This window comes from Hemicordylus capensis, chromosome 6 (genome assembly GCF_027244095.1).
Source record: "Hemicordylus capensis ecotype Gifberg chromosome 6, rHemCap1.1.pri, whole genome shotgun sequence".
NCBI classification, from domain to species: domain Eukaryota; kingdom Metazoa; phylum Chordata; class Lepidosauria; order Squamata; family Cordylidae; genus Hemicordylus; species Hemicordylus capensis.
Window position 1 is genome coordinate 84,526,127 of NC_069662.1, and position 16,958 is coordinate 84,543,084.

At 40.1% G+C, this 16,958-nt stretch overlaps 1 protein-coding gene across 4 annotated transcripts in view; it reads left to right on the forward strand.

Moving 5' to 3' along the window:
- EGFR (epidermal growth factor receptor) overlaps window positions 1-16,958 on the forward strand; it is a 257,934-nt gene that overhangs the window by 180,793 nt on the left and 60,183 nt on the right. For all 4 annotated transcript variants that reach the window (XM_053260618.1, XM_053260619.1, XM_053260620.1 and 1 more), the window contains exons 9-14: window positions 3,654-3,780; window positions 3,877-3,950; window positions 6,308-6,398; window positions 7,787-7,986; window positions 9,692-9,824; window positions 12,852-12,951. In XM_053260618.1, the coding sequence (XP_053116593.1) occupies window positions 3,654-3,780; window positions 3,877-3,950; window positions 6,308-6,398; window positions 7,787-7,986; window positions 9,692-9,824; window positions 12,852-12,951 (725 nt within the window). The remainder of the gene's footprint in view (window positions 1-3,653; window positions 3,781-3,876; window positions 3,951-6,307; window positions 6,399-7,786; window positions 7,987-9,691; window positions 9,825-12,851; window positions 12,952-16,958) is intronic.

The following is a 16,958-nucleotide window of genomic DNA, read 5'->3' on the forward strand; positions in this document are numbered from 1 at the left end:
GGCAAATGTGTTGGTACCCCTCCATGAAAAAAGAACCCACAATTGTCTCTGAAATAACTTGAAACTGACAAAAGTAATTGGCACCCATCATCGTTTATTCTGCATTTAACAAAAATCAGACTTATTATTTGAAATATTCTGTTGCATCCAAACTCTAAAGCAAAGTCTGATTTTTGTTTCAAAGTCTTTTTTATTTCAAAGTCTTTAGAGTGTTGATGCAACAGAATATTTCAAATAATAACACAAATGAAAATGGCATGGACAAAAATGATGGGACCCTTAACCTAATATTTTGTTGCACAACCTTTAGGGGCAATCACTGCAAACAAGCGATTCTTGTAGCTCTCAGTGAGACTTCTGCACCTGTCAACAGGTAGTTTGGCCCACTCTTCCTGAGCAAACTGCTCCAGCTGTGTCAGGTTTGAAGGGTGCCTTCTCCACACTGCATGTTTCAGTTCTTTCCATAGATGTTCGACAGGATTCAAATCAGGGCTCATAGAAGGCCACTTCAGAATAGTCCAATGTTTTGTTCTTAGCCATTCTTGGGTGCTTTTAGCTGTATGTTTTGGGTCATTATCCTGTTGGAGGATCCATGACCTGCGACTGAGACAGAGCGTTCTGACACTGGGCAGTACATTTTGCTCCAGAATGTCTTAATAGTCTTGAGATTTCATTGTTCTCTGCACAGACTCAAGGCACCCTGTGCCAGATGCAGCAAAGCAGCCCCCAAACATAACTGAGCTGCCTCCATGTTTCACAGTAGGTATGGTGTTCTTTTCTTTGAAAGCTTCATTTTTTCATCTGTGGACATAGAGCTGATGTGACTTGCCAGAAAGCTCCAGTTTTGTCTCATCTGTCCAAAGGACATTCTCCTGAAAGCATTGTGGCTTGTCAATATGCATTTTCGCAAATTCCAGTCTGGCTTTTTTATGTTTTTCTTTCAACAGTGGAGTCCTCCTGAGTCTTCTTCCATTGAGCCCACTGTTGCTCAAAAAGTGATGGATGGTGCGATCAGACACTGATGGACCTTAACCTTGGAGTTCAGCTAGTATCTCTTTGGAAGTTGTCCTTGGCTTTATGTCTACTATTCTCACTATCCTTCTGCCCATTCTGGGGTCAATTTTCCTCTTGCGGCCGCATCCAGGGCGGTTGGCTACAGTCCCATGGACCTTGAACTTCTTAATAATATTTGCTACTGTTGTCCCAGGAACATCAAACTGCTTGGAAATGGTCTTATAGCCTTTGCCTTTAACATGCTTGACTATAATTTTCTTTCTGATCTCCTCAGACAACTCTCTCCTTTGCTTTCTCTGGTCCATGTTAATTGTGGGACATACGATGATACCAAACAGCAGCGTGACTACTTTTCTCCATTTAAATAGGCTGAATGACTGACTGCATGATTGGAGACGTGTGATGCTAATTAAAGGAAACAGCTAATTTGAAAAATCACTCTAATCCAATTATTTATAATCTTTTCTAGGGGTACCAACAAATGTGTCCACGACACTTTAGAATATCTTTGTAGAATAAGCAATATTTTATCTCTTTTCACACTTGCTTTGCTTTACTCGATGACATATCAAAGGCATGCAGATATACATGGGACAATTACTTTTTATTTAATCCCTTTTCAGGAGGCATAAAACACTTTTTCAATGAGCTGTAAGGGTACCAACAAATTAGTCCACATGTGTATCCTCCAAACATGCATGATTAATTGAACTGGAACTGGTTCACCTTCTGATGATTTCACATGTATCTGCTTTGATACTAAATAAATCATCACCAAATTACCATAGGATCACCAAATCATCAACCCATTTTTGATGAAAATTAATCTGAAAGAAATTCAGAATAAATAATTGGTTTATAATGTGTAGTGTTTACCTTTCTCTCAGAAATGAAACCTCCATCTATCTCTGAGGTAATGATGAATTACACAGGCATGGGAGTGCATCTGTATTATGGGTGGAGGGGTAACACAGCATTCTATCATGTTGTTTCCCCTGATCCACTCAACTCTCTGTGGCTTTTGAAAGCTTTTTGTTTGCACTGTTCATGCTAGAAGAGGTATTTTTCTGCTCAGAATTGCCTGCTAATCAGTTCTGTTAGTTTTTAATTGAATCTGTGGGACAATGGCTAAGAAGAATTTGGTAACGTGTGCCTCTGAGCATATGGTGGGTACTGTTACTGCACCTGGCATCAGCTACAATTCAGCACAATATCTTAGACTCGACATCAGATCTTATGCCCTCTTGGTGTGAACATCATGGGCCATTGAATTTACTTGCCTTTTAGAGCTAGTTGGAGCTGACACACCATAACTGTGGGGGTCTTCTTCACCATGACCCACCCCCACTGCCCTTGGAGATCATTTGGAGAGTTCCATCTACAGTTGCCACAGGCTCGTCTGTGGCTACTCAGGGATGGGCCTTCTCCATTGCTGCCCCGAGGCTTTGGAATGTGCTTCCTGTTGAAATAAGAGCCTCCCCATCTGATAACTTTTTAAAAGGCAGTTAAGATGCATTTGTCCACCCAGACTTTTAATTAGATTTCTAGTTTTTAATAGTTTTAACATTGTGTTAAATTTAAATTGTGTTAATGTTTTAATTCTGATTTAATTTGTACTGTTCTTATTGTAAACCACCCAGAGACATGGATTTTGACTGGTATATAAATTTGTTAAATTAAATAAATAAACTATTCCTATAAAATAAAGGTTTTTTGTTTAAAGAATGTCTGTTATGGTTATTATCAGAAAACAAGAATGCACTTTTACTTAAAAATTATTATTAAATAGAATCTTCCTGACTAGTTATTTAAATAATTAAATTGAGTTTTCCTGAGAAGTGATTTAAATCATGATATACATCGATTTGATTTAAATCAAATCTTCCCTGATATCTATAATGTTGTATTCATGTTTCAGCATGAAGAACCACCTGCTTCCATATGACCCTGTCCAATGCTTAAGAATTTTATCAAATGCACTTCTCTGGGATTCCCTGCCTTCAGAGATTTGGCAGGTAGTGAACAGATTTAGGGCCTCTTCTAGGCTAGCACCACAGTTTTGGGACAATCAGTTGGCACCTACTTTGTTTTTATCTGGCACCTAAAAGTTAGCAATCCCCCCAACCACAAGTTTTAACAGATGGTGTATTTATTGTTGTCTTATCTATTTTATTTTATTGATGAATTTTTATGCCTCTGCTTTTGTTCATTTTATTCCTGTGTTTCAGGTTTATGGCTCTGTTGTGGTCTTTTTAGTGGTTTTTGTTTTAATTTGATGGTTTTAACTTTTATTGTTGTTTGAAAGATTTTATTCTGAAAAGCAGGATATAAAATTTTAAAATAAACGAATAAGGTGCACTTTCTTCTCTCAGATACATTCAGAATATATTCCATATATTCCCACAGCTCAACCAGAGGGTATTTAAATAAGAAGCAGAGAGAGACAAGGCATAAAGCCTCACTCTCTCCAAAATTATCTATACTATGCTGCTTATTCTCTCTTCCCTGTAAGACTGGTAATTATGGGAGCCAGTTGATGCTGCTCCTGGGTGTGGGTGTGTGCATGTGTATTTGAACAAATGTAAAACTGATGATGCCTGAAAAATTTGACTTTTAACACTTTGTTTCCTTTTTACCAGTGTGTAGTGGGATTGGAACAGGTGAACTTAAAGGTGTTCTTGCTGTCAATGCATCCAATATTGACTATTTCAAAAACTGCACTACAATAAATGGAGATCTCATATTTCTGAAAGTAACATTTTTAGGGTAAGTTGTTGATGTGTCTAATGAGAGACAGAGAAAAGAGGTCAAAGTGTCTCTTTTATTAGATCAGCAGTAAAAATTCTGTTCTGTTTTTACTAGTGATGAATACACAAACACACCTCCTTTGGACCCAAGGAAGCTGGACATATTTAAAACTGTTAATGAAATCACAGGTTAGTAATATCAAGTTATTTAAAAGCCTTTTCTCAACAGATTAGAAAAGAGCTAAGATTGCAAGAGATTAGCATTTACTATTTCTTTTAAGAAATAGTTTATGTAAGAATTAAAATATCTAACAGAACTGATTGTGCATAACTTTTAGTGTAATCCATGTTCATCATATAATTTCATTTGCCAGAACAACATTTTATCCCAAAAGTATTGTTTAACAAAGGAGATGCTGTTTCTGAAATGGAAAGAAATCAACCAAATACTTTGATTTGAAGATACTTTCAAGACCTGAAGTTCTTGTGCTTTGTAACAATGGGTCTCCCTAAGTCAACAAAAGACATTTTGAGCTTCCCCAGCTGCAGCTATCTAGCAGGACTCTCTCTTGTTCTGAGCTCCGAGGCAGTAAAAAGAAGAGAACAGAGCCATCTGGGTCCATGGCACGCTTTAAGGGCACAATCCGGAGCTTGGTTGTTCTTTTGTCCAACTCAAAGAGGCAAAAAATATCTTGCAACGATGGGGTGGAAATGAGTGTGGCATAATAATTTTAAGGCCCTTCTTAAGACCTACCTGTTGCGCCAGGTGTTTGCCCTTTAACTGATTTATATTTTTAATTGTTATTGGTGTTGTTCACCACCTAGAGTCTTTGACGGAGGCGGTTTATAAAAAAGCAGAGTGACTCATTAACTTAGTATAGAGTCTTGGGCTGCCTTGTGTTCTAACAGTCCCATGAGTGTATCCACAGACTACCATTCCATCAATCTGGGTAACTAATGAGGAAATGTCTGTAACTATAGACCAGTGGTTCCCAACCTGGGGGCCTATAGATGCTGCTGAATTAATAATAAATTGTAACTGGGGCTGATGGGAGTTGTAGTTCAGCAGCATCTTGGGGGCCCCAGGTTGGGAACCACTACTATAGACTTTCATTACAGGGTTTTTTTTTTAAAAAACCCACCTTTTCAAAACTTATTTGAAGAATGACTTTCAGATGTTTATGTAACAAGCAGCCTCACCAGGAGCTTTTTCAAATGGAGATTTGGAACACAGCTTTGCAGTACTTAGGCTGAGTGGGGGAGTTCATATCATGGAAGCATTTACAGCAATGCCAGAATGGCGACAGAAGGTGCCATTCATACAGCCAATGACATTTTTCAGCTTTGCTTCTGACGATGAGCAGTTACTGCGCAATTATATGAGTTCTTAAAAAGTTGCACTTTGGTAAAGTTGCACTTTACTGCCACAGTAAAGCTGCCTGTCCGGGAAAGCTCCAGGAGTTTAATGTCAGGTAAGCTCCTTCACACTCACCAATCAATAACTCAAAATTTTAAACAGTAGTTCTTTCTCAGGATGAATGTAAAACAGGGAACCTATATGTGCAGTTCTAACAGCTGACCTTTTAAGATACTTAGATTAGAGCTATGTAACAGCTTAGTTCTAGCAAAGTTGTTTAAATTGTAAACAAACCAAAGAGTTATAAAACTGAAGTGTCTTGCAGAGTACTTGCATTGCTCTAGAAAGGTTACTTCTTAGAAAGTTAAGTACCAACAGTACTGGCTTGGCTTATACATCCATCAGACAAGTATTCCAGCTTGTCTGGTAGATGAGAGGCTTGAGTGCATAATGTTCCCTGTGAAGCATGAGCTGCATGTGGAGGCTTGAATGCGTCATGGCCTCTCACACTCAGGAGAAAATAAATCAACTGTATTGTAATTACACTTACATTGCTGTAAATGTAATTCTTCAAATGCACTTACTCCACCCATCCCATTACTTTCTGAGGATGGATCAGGTGGTATAGCCCTGTTGACTAGTCACGTAAGGAGGTTCCATGATTGTAGTTAGAGCCTAGCTCATTTATTTGTTTCTCCCAACAGTGAACTAGGGTGGGGGATGAGAGAGAGTGCAAGATGCATAATGATTTCTCCCCAGAAAATAATGCCTGAACAGGTCCTCAGTATCAGAAGCTGGCAACCGTAACTGCATTAGGCACAACAGTAGCTGTTAAATTCTGTCTTGCCTATTCTTTCTCTCACATTTTCTGTATTTTAAAAAGGCCTTCAGTAGTGTGGGAAATAGTTTGTTTATGCCGCATTGAAACACACAGGTCTTCACCAAGACTTGCTAAGGGAAGCAAACCTTATCTGGTGTTTCAGACTACTAAAGTCTGTGAGACACCAGTCTTCATACTGTTTAGCTATCTTGGTGGCCTACATGTAAACTGTTTACAAAGTGGTGTTAAAAATAGCTCCATACTCCCTGAAATGTTGTCCTTCATTTTGATGTTCTCATAAAGAGGAAAGGCATTCTTGCCTAACAAAAATACATTGTAATTCTTTTAATACTATTTGTCTTGTTCCAGGGTTTTTGTTGATCCAGGTTTGGCCTGCAAATGTCACTGATTTGCATGCTTTTGAAAATCTGAAGATTATACGAGGCAGAACAAAACAAATGTAAGCTTAGTTCATGCTCCAGAAACTCCCCCACCCCTCATATTTGGATTTGTTCAAAAGGACAAGAACACTGATTGTTTGCAATACACAACTAAAATTCAGCTTGATCTAAGGGGTTGCACCAGCAGCATTTTTTCTTTTTAAAAACTTTTATTGTGAGCAGGGCTGAATTTTCTTAATTCACTCTTATACTTGACTTTTACAGTTTTCCAGCCAGGTTGCTGATTGGGGGGTTGCTGATTGCCTGCTTAGTTTCAGCAACTCTGAAGTATCAAGAGCTTCCAAACCATATACAGTACTGGCTCCTGATTTAAGTTTTGTGTTTTTAATAAGGAGTTGAAAGACACTAGGGGAAAAATTAAGTCCTGTGGACCATAAGTCTTACCTTGTTTTTCCTTTAGGATGGTTAAGCATGATAGCTGAATTCTACAAATAAGGCTATAAAATTATGGTTTGAAGTTTCCAATCATGGTTTATGTTAACCATTACATTGGCTGCATTCGCACGTACGAGTCCAATGGACCTGTGGTTCTGCTCCCTGCCCCTCCCCAGCTCTCCTGTCCGCATTCAGACAAAACAGAAAGCGCACTCACTACTACTACTACTACTACTACAACAAAATATTTATATGCTGCTTTTCAACAAAAGTTTCCAAAGTGGTTTTACAGAGAGAAATAATAAATTAAATAAATAAATGAAGACCCAACTAAAGATGGCTTCCCGTCCCCAAAGGGTTCACAGTCTAGAAAGAATCATAAGATAGACACCAGCAACAGTCACTGGAAGTACTGTGCTGAAGGTGGATAGGGCCAGTTACTCTCCCTTTGCTCAATAAAGAGAATCACCACATTTAAAAGGTGTCTCTTTGCCTAGTTAGCAAAGATTAGCAGTTAGTAAAGGTGCCTCTTTGCCCAGTTAACAGTTATGGAGACTCCAGAGAGGAGGGGGAACTGGCTATGTGGGCTTTCTTTTTTCTTGAAGGACAACCCTCACTGCCAATCATGCCCCAAAAGAGGGAGGAGCTCCAGTGATGCATTTGCAGTAATGAATGGCCGCATTGGCACATTATGAGCAGTGAAACTCACTACAAACCATGGGTTCAAATTGGAGTCTGCAGAGTGCAACCTTGGGTCTCCGGATGAGCAGTACCTGAATTGCATGTTTTTGGATGTAACCATAGGGAAACCTCTGGCCCCTGCAACTCCAGTTCTGTGTTACATGAAAATGCTGCCATTATGTCTGCTTTGAGAGAGCCATCATTAAGGCAGCTTCCACTTTCTTCACTGATTTTATTTAAAACCCATTTCAAATTATAGACAATCAAAAAATAGTCTGGGGATGGAATTATTTGTGTATTTTCCTACTTTAGTGTTGTTATTCCATTTTAGGGGCCAATATGCTCTTGCCATCACTGGCCTGAACATAAGTTCTCTTGGCTTGCGCTCTCTCAAGGAAGTAAGTGATGGAGATGTCGTCATTTTGAGAAATGATCGCCTCTGCTATTCTAACACGGTGGATTGGAAGAAACTTTTTGTGACAGAAAATCAGAAAACAAAAACTTTGAAAAACAGAAACGAAACTGAATGTGGTAAGCTAATTAGGTGTCCTTATTCGATTTTAAGTTATCTGTATGCACATTTTCCGAAAACCTACTTCATACTAATGCAATAAATGGTCAATAACTTTGTATTTACATTATAAATTTACATTATTAATCTCTACATGTGGTGAGATTACACCAGCGTGGTGTAGTGGTTAGAGTGCTGGACTAGGACCGGGGAGACCCGAGTTCAAATCCCCATTCAGCCATAAAACTAGCTGGGTGACTCTGGGCCAGTCACTTCTCTCTCAGCCTAACCTACTTCACAGGGTTGTTGTGAAAGAGAAACTCAAGTATGTAGTACACCGCTCTGGGCTCCTTGGAGGAAGAGCAGGATATAAATGTAAAATAATAATAATACATGTGTCTGTACACCCAAGTCAGGCTTGGCTCATACACATTGCTTCTTCAAAAGCATGCATTGTTTCAGCTCTCCAGAATCCAGATGAACTATATTAACTGAATATTGGGCACAGCTGGATGTAACTCTCTCCCCACCACGACCACGTGTATATTTGCTTACTCCTTAAGATAATCAGAGGCCCTGCTGTAGGTGACCACAACTCCATATGCTATGGTCGCATAACACACTGAGCAAAGGCCTTTCCTTTGGTAGCAGCCTCCTGCAAGGGCACAGTGCAAACTGTAGTGAGTTTTAGGCACCCAGTTAAAGTAATTTGATTCCTCAGAGGTTTAAATTGTTTCTTCTGCTGTTTGCTGTTACTGCTGTTTTCTTTATGCGGAGCTTGTTCACAATTCCTTTTTATTGATTCTGAGTGCGCAATTTGATTATATGTTTCACTTGTTCGTTAGTTGTCTTGTTGGTTAGCTGTTTTAAAACTGAAAGGTGGGATGACAAAAGCACTTGGCTTCTAAAGTTCACAGAAGTGCAGCCAGAGCCAAACTTGGGCACTCTTGATGGCCTACACGACTTATTAAAATGGTGACCTCTGAGATACATACATTGGATTATCTTATTTGCTTCCTGATCACTTCCTTTTTTCCTTTGTCACTTGTTGTTTCTGAGACTTGGAATGGATACTTCTAAACAGAAGGGGTGTTTTGCTGAGCCAGCACTTTGCATATAAAAGGGAGTGGGGTTTGAAGATCCTCTGGGTGAGACTGCTCCAAGACAGTGTGATGTGAAGTTCAAATTCAATGTGACACTAAACATGCAACTTGTGCTTGTGTGTATTTTCTTAGGTAAAATAGCCATGGGGAGCAATCGGGATTGGGAGCCTGTCATGCAGAGAGGGAGCATTTAACCCTTTTCATGCCCCGTCCCAGTCAAAATGCCACCCTCCGATGGTGCTATTTCCGTAGGAGGATTGCTTCCATTGGAGCCAATGAAGGCTAGGGCTTCTAAAAACTTCAGGAGAGTGTTTTTGTTGGGTCCTGGTATGAACGGAAAGGATTAAATGCCTATATTCTGCACACTATGGTCCCAATCCTGATTAGCCCCCATTCTCCCACAGCTGCCATTTTAAAGAAAAACCACAAATGGTGTGTCATGTATGGTTCACCTCAGAATGATAGCATTGTGAATAGTTGCTGGACTGGTAACTTCCTAAGTTTAGCAATTTATTCAACTGAATGTCCATGAGGATTAAAACATTTTCTAATCTCTAGTTACTTTCACTTCATTTTAAAAATGTATAGATATATTGATCTTTTGGTCTTTTGTGTTTCCTAGCTTCTACAGGTCAGATTTGTCATCCCCTCTGCTCAGATGTTGGCTGCTGGGGCCCAGGACCCTACCAATGCTTTTCTTGCCGTCACTTTATTCGCCAGGGGGAATGTGTGAAAGAATGCAAAATTTCCCAAGGGTAAGAGTTTCTACCATGCAAGAAAGATGCAAGAATCCAGATTTTGTGTGTGTGTGTCTGTCTGTCTGTCTGTCTGTCTGTTTGTCTGTCTGTGTGTGTGCAGTTGCAATCGTACCTACTGCAGCTTGTCCAAGTGACATCCTATGGGTGCAATCCTAATACATTTACTAGACTCCACCCTTCTATTTCCCCAGCAGTTTCAATCTCATTGTAGAGTGTTTTTTTGGTCCAAAGCAATTATAATTCAAGGTCAAGACATCATTTGAATCTTTATAAATGGTTTCTGCTTAAATTACCTATATCTAGAGAAGTGTATTCTCTCACTTAATATGGAGGATCACTTAATGTGGAGGATTAATTATTTGGCTACATCCTTATTGTTCACATATATGGTGAGCAGGTAGATGTCTTCCATGCTTTTAATTCAGTTGTGTGTTTAGTGCTGCAGTCTTACTCTGTATCTGTGAATGCATGAAATCGGGGCTTGCTATTCTGATTTAACCAAAATAAATGGTTGTGATCTCATTATATACAAGTCTGGTGAATCTTTAAGTTTCAGATCAATTAACCTCTTATCGCACTGGTATGATAAAACATTTGCATTAAAGATTTATATGGAAGATGGGAGCCCATGGACCCTTCCCTCATGCTCCTCTACATTTATGTTCTTTGTTCTGGGGTTGCCTGTGAGTCTGTCCTTTGGGAGATAAAGTGTGAACCAATCATGATGTTTTTAAACTGAATTATGTCAGTTAAACAGAAATCAGCTAATATTTAGATTCATGCCTTCTCTGAAACATAGAGTGAATAATTAAAAAAATGAAAATTAGGAACAGATGGCTTAACCATTATATGTTAAGTAACTTACCACTAATTAAAGTATGTTAATAATTTGATATGAGAAAAGACCAAATTTGCCATGTAGGTCAAAATGTCACCGGAAGGAAGTTCACTTTAAAGTAGTAACATCTGCTGATGAATAGTCCCCCCCCCCAGCCCAAAGTATGCATAGTGTGTATTCTCTGTTCTTAGGAATAGTTACGCAAGATACAGCAGAAAGAAAATAAGGAAAACTAATTTCTGTGGAATTATTTCTTCACATAAACATCAAATACTTGGATAAGATGGATTACAGGTTCTTCTTGTTCAGGATCATCATTATTGATGAGGATTCAGAGAACTGTAAAACTAGTCATGAAGAACAAGTTGTGTAGTTCTTTGGAGTAGGGGAAGGCATATAAGTGTGAGGCTCATGCCCATACCCTACTCTATTTACTACAGATCTGCACAGTGTGTGGCTCACCAAGCTTTAGAACATAAGAACAGCCCTGCTGGAACAAGCCCAAGGCCCGTTTAGTCCAGCATCCTGTTTCATACAGTGGCCCACCAGATGCCTCTGAGAAGCCCGCAGGCAAGAGGGCATGCCCACTCCTGCTTTTGATCCCCTGCAACTGGCATTCAGAGGCATCTTGTTTCTGAGGCTGGAGGTGGCCTATAACCTTCAGACTAGTAGCCATTGTTAGACTTCCTCCATGAATTAATCTAAGCCTTCCTTAAAGCCATCCAGGCTGGGGGCTTTCACCACATTTTGTGGCAAAAAAAAATCCCATAGGTTAATTATGTGTTGTTTGAAAAAGTACTTCCTTTTGTCAGTCCTAAATTTCTTGGCATCAGTTTCATGGGATGACCCTAGTTCTAAACTAAAAAGCCCCAGGTGTTGTAGCCTTATCTCATAAGGAAGGTGCTCTAGGCCCATGATCATCTTGGTTGCTTTCTTCTGCACCTTCTCCAGTTCTATAATGTCCTTTTTGAGGTATGGTGACCAGAATTGTACTCAGTACTCCAAATGTGGCTGCACCATAGATTTGTATAAGGGCCTGATGATATTAGTTTTATTTTCAGTCTCCTTCCTAAATATTCAAAGCATGGAATTGGCCTTTCTCACAGCTGCCGCACATTGTGTCGACATTTTCAATGCGCTATCCACCAAAACCCCAGGATCTCTTTCCTGGTCAGTCACTGAAAACTCAGACCTCATCAGTGTATATGTGCAGTTGGGGTGTTTTGCCCCAATATGCATCACTTTACACTTGCTAACATTGAACTGCATCTGCCATTTTGTTCCCCACTCAGGCAGTTTGGAGAGGTGCTTTTGGAGCTCCTCACAATCTGGTTTGGATTTCACTACCCTGAATAGTTTGGTATCATCTGCAAATTTGACCACCTCACTGCTTACTCCAGCTTCTAGATAATTTATGAATAAATTAAAGAGCACTGGTCCCAGTACAGATCCCTAGGGGACCTCACTTCTTACTTTCCTCCATTTAGAGAACTGTCCATTTATTCCTACCCTCTGTTTCCTGTCCAACTAGTTACCAGTCCACACATGTTTTCCTCCTTATTCCATGACTGCTAAGTGTTCTCAAGGGTCTTTGCTAAGGAACTTGGTCGAAAGCTTTTTGAAAGTCCAAGTATACTATGTCAACCAACTATGTCAGCCTTTACTTTTAAAGCTTTCAGAGGCTGCTACCTGCCTCTGGAAGACAAGAGCAAATATTATATATGACATCTGGCTTTGCCTTCATGAAGTTCCCTCTTAATTACATGCTAATATCTGTTATCCACTCTCTGCTGTTTTTGGGATAAGACTTTCAGGATCACTTCTCAGTCAAACAGTGTGACGTGGTTCAGGGTTGCCTGCCTGATAGTGAACTTGCGTAATATGCTATCTGGACACTTTCCCACCCTTTGTCTTTAAAGGTCATGAGGCTCTCTGCATTGTCAATGTGACAAAGTACCTCTTGGGGTTGTTGGGGTGAATGAATGGCTCAACATTTTGCAGGGATGTCGCCACCACTGCTACATCATATTGATCCTATGTTATTTTGTTGTACAATTATCTGTTTTAGTACAGTTACACTAAAATACTAGAATTATAGGTTAGAGATCTTGGAAACTTGAAGTGTGACATGGTATGTCATTGTGTGGTGTTGGTATGATGTATGTTCTCTCTTCTACCAATTTCAGGGAACCACGGGAATTTGAAAGAGATTCTGTGTGTCTTCAGTGCCATTCAGAATGCATGGTGCAAAATTCTACTGAATTCAATGTAACTTGCACCGGACCTGTAAGTGCACGTATGATCTTTCTGCTTTATATTCAACAATGTTTTAATGTTCGGTTGTCAAAGTCCATCATTCCATTTGTGCTCAGATATACATAGTACATCAAACAGAGGAGTACACATGAATCTGTTGTAGAGCGCTGAGAACTCAAAGGGGCTGTCATGTGGCTAGGGATCCCTTTCCAGAGGGAGACCCAAGAAGTCCCTTTTTCAGGCTGGGAAATGCACATTAGTCCCTTGCATGCATGTTCTCCCTGTTGATTTTAATGGAAGGACCCAGCCCATGTGCCTGCTTTGTACAGACAAGGTCTCTCAATTGAAGTGAAAGAGAAATTAATAATAATAATAATAATAATAATAATAATAATAATAATAATGCAATAAGAGCAAAAGTCGAAAAATCCACAACAAACAGCAAGTGCCGCCTTTGTAAAGAAGCAGATGAAACAGTGGACCACCTAATCAGCTGTTGTAAAAAGATTGCACAGACTGACTACAAACAAAGGCATGACAAGGTAGCAGGGATGATACACTGGAACATCTGCAAAAAATACAAGCTACCTGTAGCCAAACATTGGTGGGACCATAAAATTGAAAAAGTTGAAGAAAATGAAGATGTAAAAAATATTATGGGACTTCCAACTACAAACAGACAAACATCTGCCACACAATATACCAGATATAACTGTAGTCGAGAAGAAAGAAAAACAAGTCAAAATAACCGACATAGCAATACCAGGGGATAGCAGAATAGAAGAAAAAGAAATAGAAAAAATCACCAAATACAAAGATCTACAAATTGAAATTGAAAGGCTGTGGCAGAAAAAGACGAAAATAATCCCAGTGGTAATTGGCGCCCTGGGTGCAGTTCCAAAAGACCTTGAAGAGCACCTCAACACCATAGGGGTCACAGAAATCACCATCAGCCAATTACAAAAAGCAGCTTTACTGGGAACAGCCTATATTCTGCAACGATATCTATAACAATTGACAATAAAATTCAGCCATCCCAGGTCCTTGGGAAGGACTCGATGTCTGGATAAAACAAACCAGTCAATAACACCTGTCTGACTGTGTAAACAAGATGATGATGATGATAATAATAATAATAAAAGTTCTTCTAAATGCTGGATCTGCCATATAACTGATAGATAAATAAATAAAATATCCATAAGTAATTGCTGATTTTAGGTTAAAAAAAATTGTTTGAGGGATAGTGATCATAATAATCATAAGTGAACATTTATTATGTTATGATCATGTAATCTTACAACCCTTGCAAAAGTGAAAAACAATTTGAATTGTGGGTACAACTTAGACAGTTTTTTCTTGTAATGTAGGGAATGTTTGTAGATTAAACTGTATGTGAAAGAGACAATCTCACTTTTCATGATCATCTCACCACCACCTCTCTCCAAAAAACAGGAACATGTGATATAATCCCTCATACAGGAAATGTCTGAAGTAAATAAAACTTGTCCACATTAGAAAGATGCACTGCACAAGAAAAAAAATACAGACCATATTCAGAATCTAAAAGTGCAGAATAGTGAAGCTTTGTTGCCTTTAGTAATGTTAGAAACATTAGAAACATCTGGGCTGAAATCAAGCCCACAGAACATTTACCTTCCAATGACTTTAACTGGATTTAAGCAGTAGTAGAAAGCCAGGATGTGGGCGGCATTACAGATCAGAGAGATAGCCAAGGACAAATGGGTAGGGAATAGTTAAACAGACTGGATAGAAATGGAAGAGAAACAGGCAGAGGAAGTAAAACAATCAGCAAGGTTCTAAGTAGTAATGTGTGAGCCAGCTTAGTCCAAGAACTGGGCCTGGTTTGGCTCAAGGTCGCGCTGAACCCCTCAGGCCAGTATGGGCCCAGTTTGGGGGTGCCACACATGTTAGATTTTTTTTTTTAACTCAGACTCGCTGTTGCTGGTTTCGGTGGCACCAGGGAATGCTACTGCGGCCGCAGGAGGTTCTCTGGCAGATTTTCTCCTCTGCCAGCCTTCCCTTCCCCCCTTGGTTTCCGACAGGCTGTTTCAGCCCTCTGTGAGTAAGCAGCAGCCATTTGCAGCAGCCAGTGACCCACAAGTCATGAAACAGACCGTAGGAGGCCAGTGGGAGGGAGGAGAAGCTGCCAGAGACACACACACCCCTTCGGTCACAGCAGCAACTCCAGGGCCACTGAACTCGGTGGTGCTGAATCTGACTTTAAAAAATAATAATAATTCTAATGTATCTGGCACCCCCAAACTGGGCCCAAACACGTTCTAATTTGAATTGAACCGGTCCCCATGTTTGGGGGTGCCAAAACTGAACATGCCCAGTCCAGTTTGGACTCTAACTGAACTGGGCAAACCATTTTTATTTATTTTTATGTATTTATTTAGTGCATTTATATACTGCCCTATACAAAAAGTCCCTGGTCGGCTCACAACCCTAGCTCTAAGTAAGTTTTGTGCACATCCAGTTTTGGGCACATCCCTAGCTCTAAGTATGAACCATTGACAAGCCTGAAAGCAGCCTCTTTCTGCTTCCTTATATACAAACTAAAGGCTGGAATCAAATAAAGCAGCGTTAAGTAAATTTAATAAACGTTAAGTGAATTTAAGGCCTTAAATTTTGAGGCCTAAAATTTTATGGCCTCAAGTGAGTTTGAACTTCAATATAGAATGGGACTGAGGAACTTTTCCTGACACTAATTGTATACAGAATTGCAGCCTAAAGCTTTGAAGAACCTTATGGCAATAATAATTCCATGTCAAATGATGGAGCTCTGCTGTGTAGGGCCATTGTATTGATGAATTAATGACTCGCTTCTTTTCTCTGGTAACACAAGAACAGTTCCTAACCACTACCAGATATTGTTGGAAAACATTAAGCATGAAACAGACTCCCTGCTCCCCCGCCTGTTCCATTAATCTGATGCTGCAAAATTAAAAGACTGTATAAAAAGGGCAGGAAATTTACTTAGCAATGGGTCAACTTTAAATTATTTGAAGAGTTGGGGAGCTGCAGCTAATACATGATCTGGAAGTGATCCATAGTCATCATGAGAAATGGGTTACTGCGCCTGTGAAGGGACCTCTTGGATGGATTAACTAGCTCCTCTTTGGTGCCTCTCCCTGCCGTGCATGTGCCCCTTGCCTTGCTTTTCTTGGCAGTCAGGTGCCATATTGTCTGTTTCTTTGCGACCACTGATGCGTTCGGACCTCTGATTCATTGTTCCTCAGTTTTTAGAAAAGAAAGTGTTACTCCGGACAGATTTTCTAGTGCTACTCGGACTGTGACCTCAACTATTCTTCATCTTTCCCTTGGTCTTCGTTCTCAGATTGGTACTTAGACTTCAGAATGTAAGTGGACTGTTCTTGGGATTTTGATTTGGACTTGATGACTGCCTTCCATGGCTTTGCCGTCGGAAAAGTCATGGCTGAGAGAAAGAAAACGATGTTTAAGGATTGCTTCAGTGTCGGGCAAAACTTCCCTCAACTGATGAACATGAGCGCTGTTTACTTTGTTTGGGAGAGCAACACGTCCCCACTTCTAGGATTTGTAGATCCTTTTCAAAGCGAATGCTGAAAAATCGCTCTTTACACCTCAGAGCCGCTCTCTACAGAGACGCGCTGCATCCAGTGCTGAGGCTGGAATCGACATCAATCTCTGTATCAACCTCGACAGGCCCTCTTTCAATGTCTGCCCCAGGGTCTGTTCGTGCACAGTCTCAAACCCTGTGGGATTATCTCGAGGAGATTTTGTTCAAGAAGCCCAAGTCTTCTGACCATGGGCACAAAAAGCACAAACGACAGTGTGTGGCCTCTGACAGCGACTTGCCACCTCCAAAACAGCATAAGTCGAAGTTGGCTCATTCTTCGAGGACCCCCTCACCTTTGACAGTTCAATATCGACTGCCGGTGCCGTCGTCGAGTCTGTCGAAGCCACCTCCTACTGATGCAGGGGCTAGTCTATTCGTGCCTCTGTTGACACCATCATGCTTGGTGCTTCCGGCC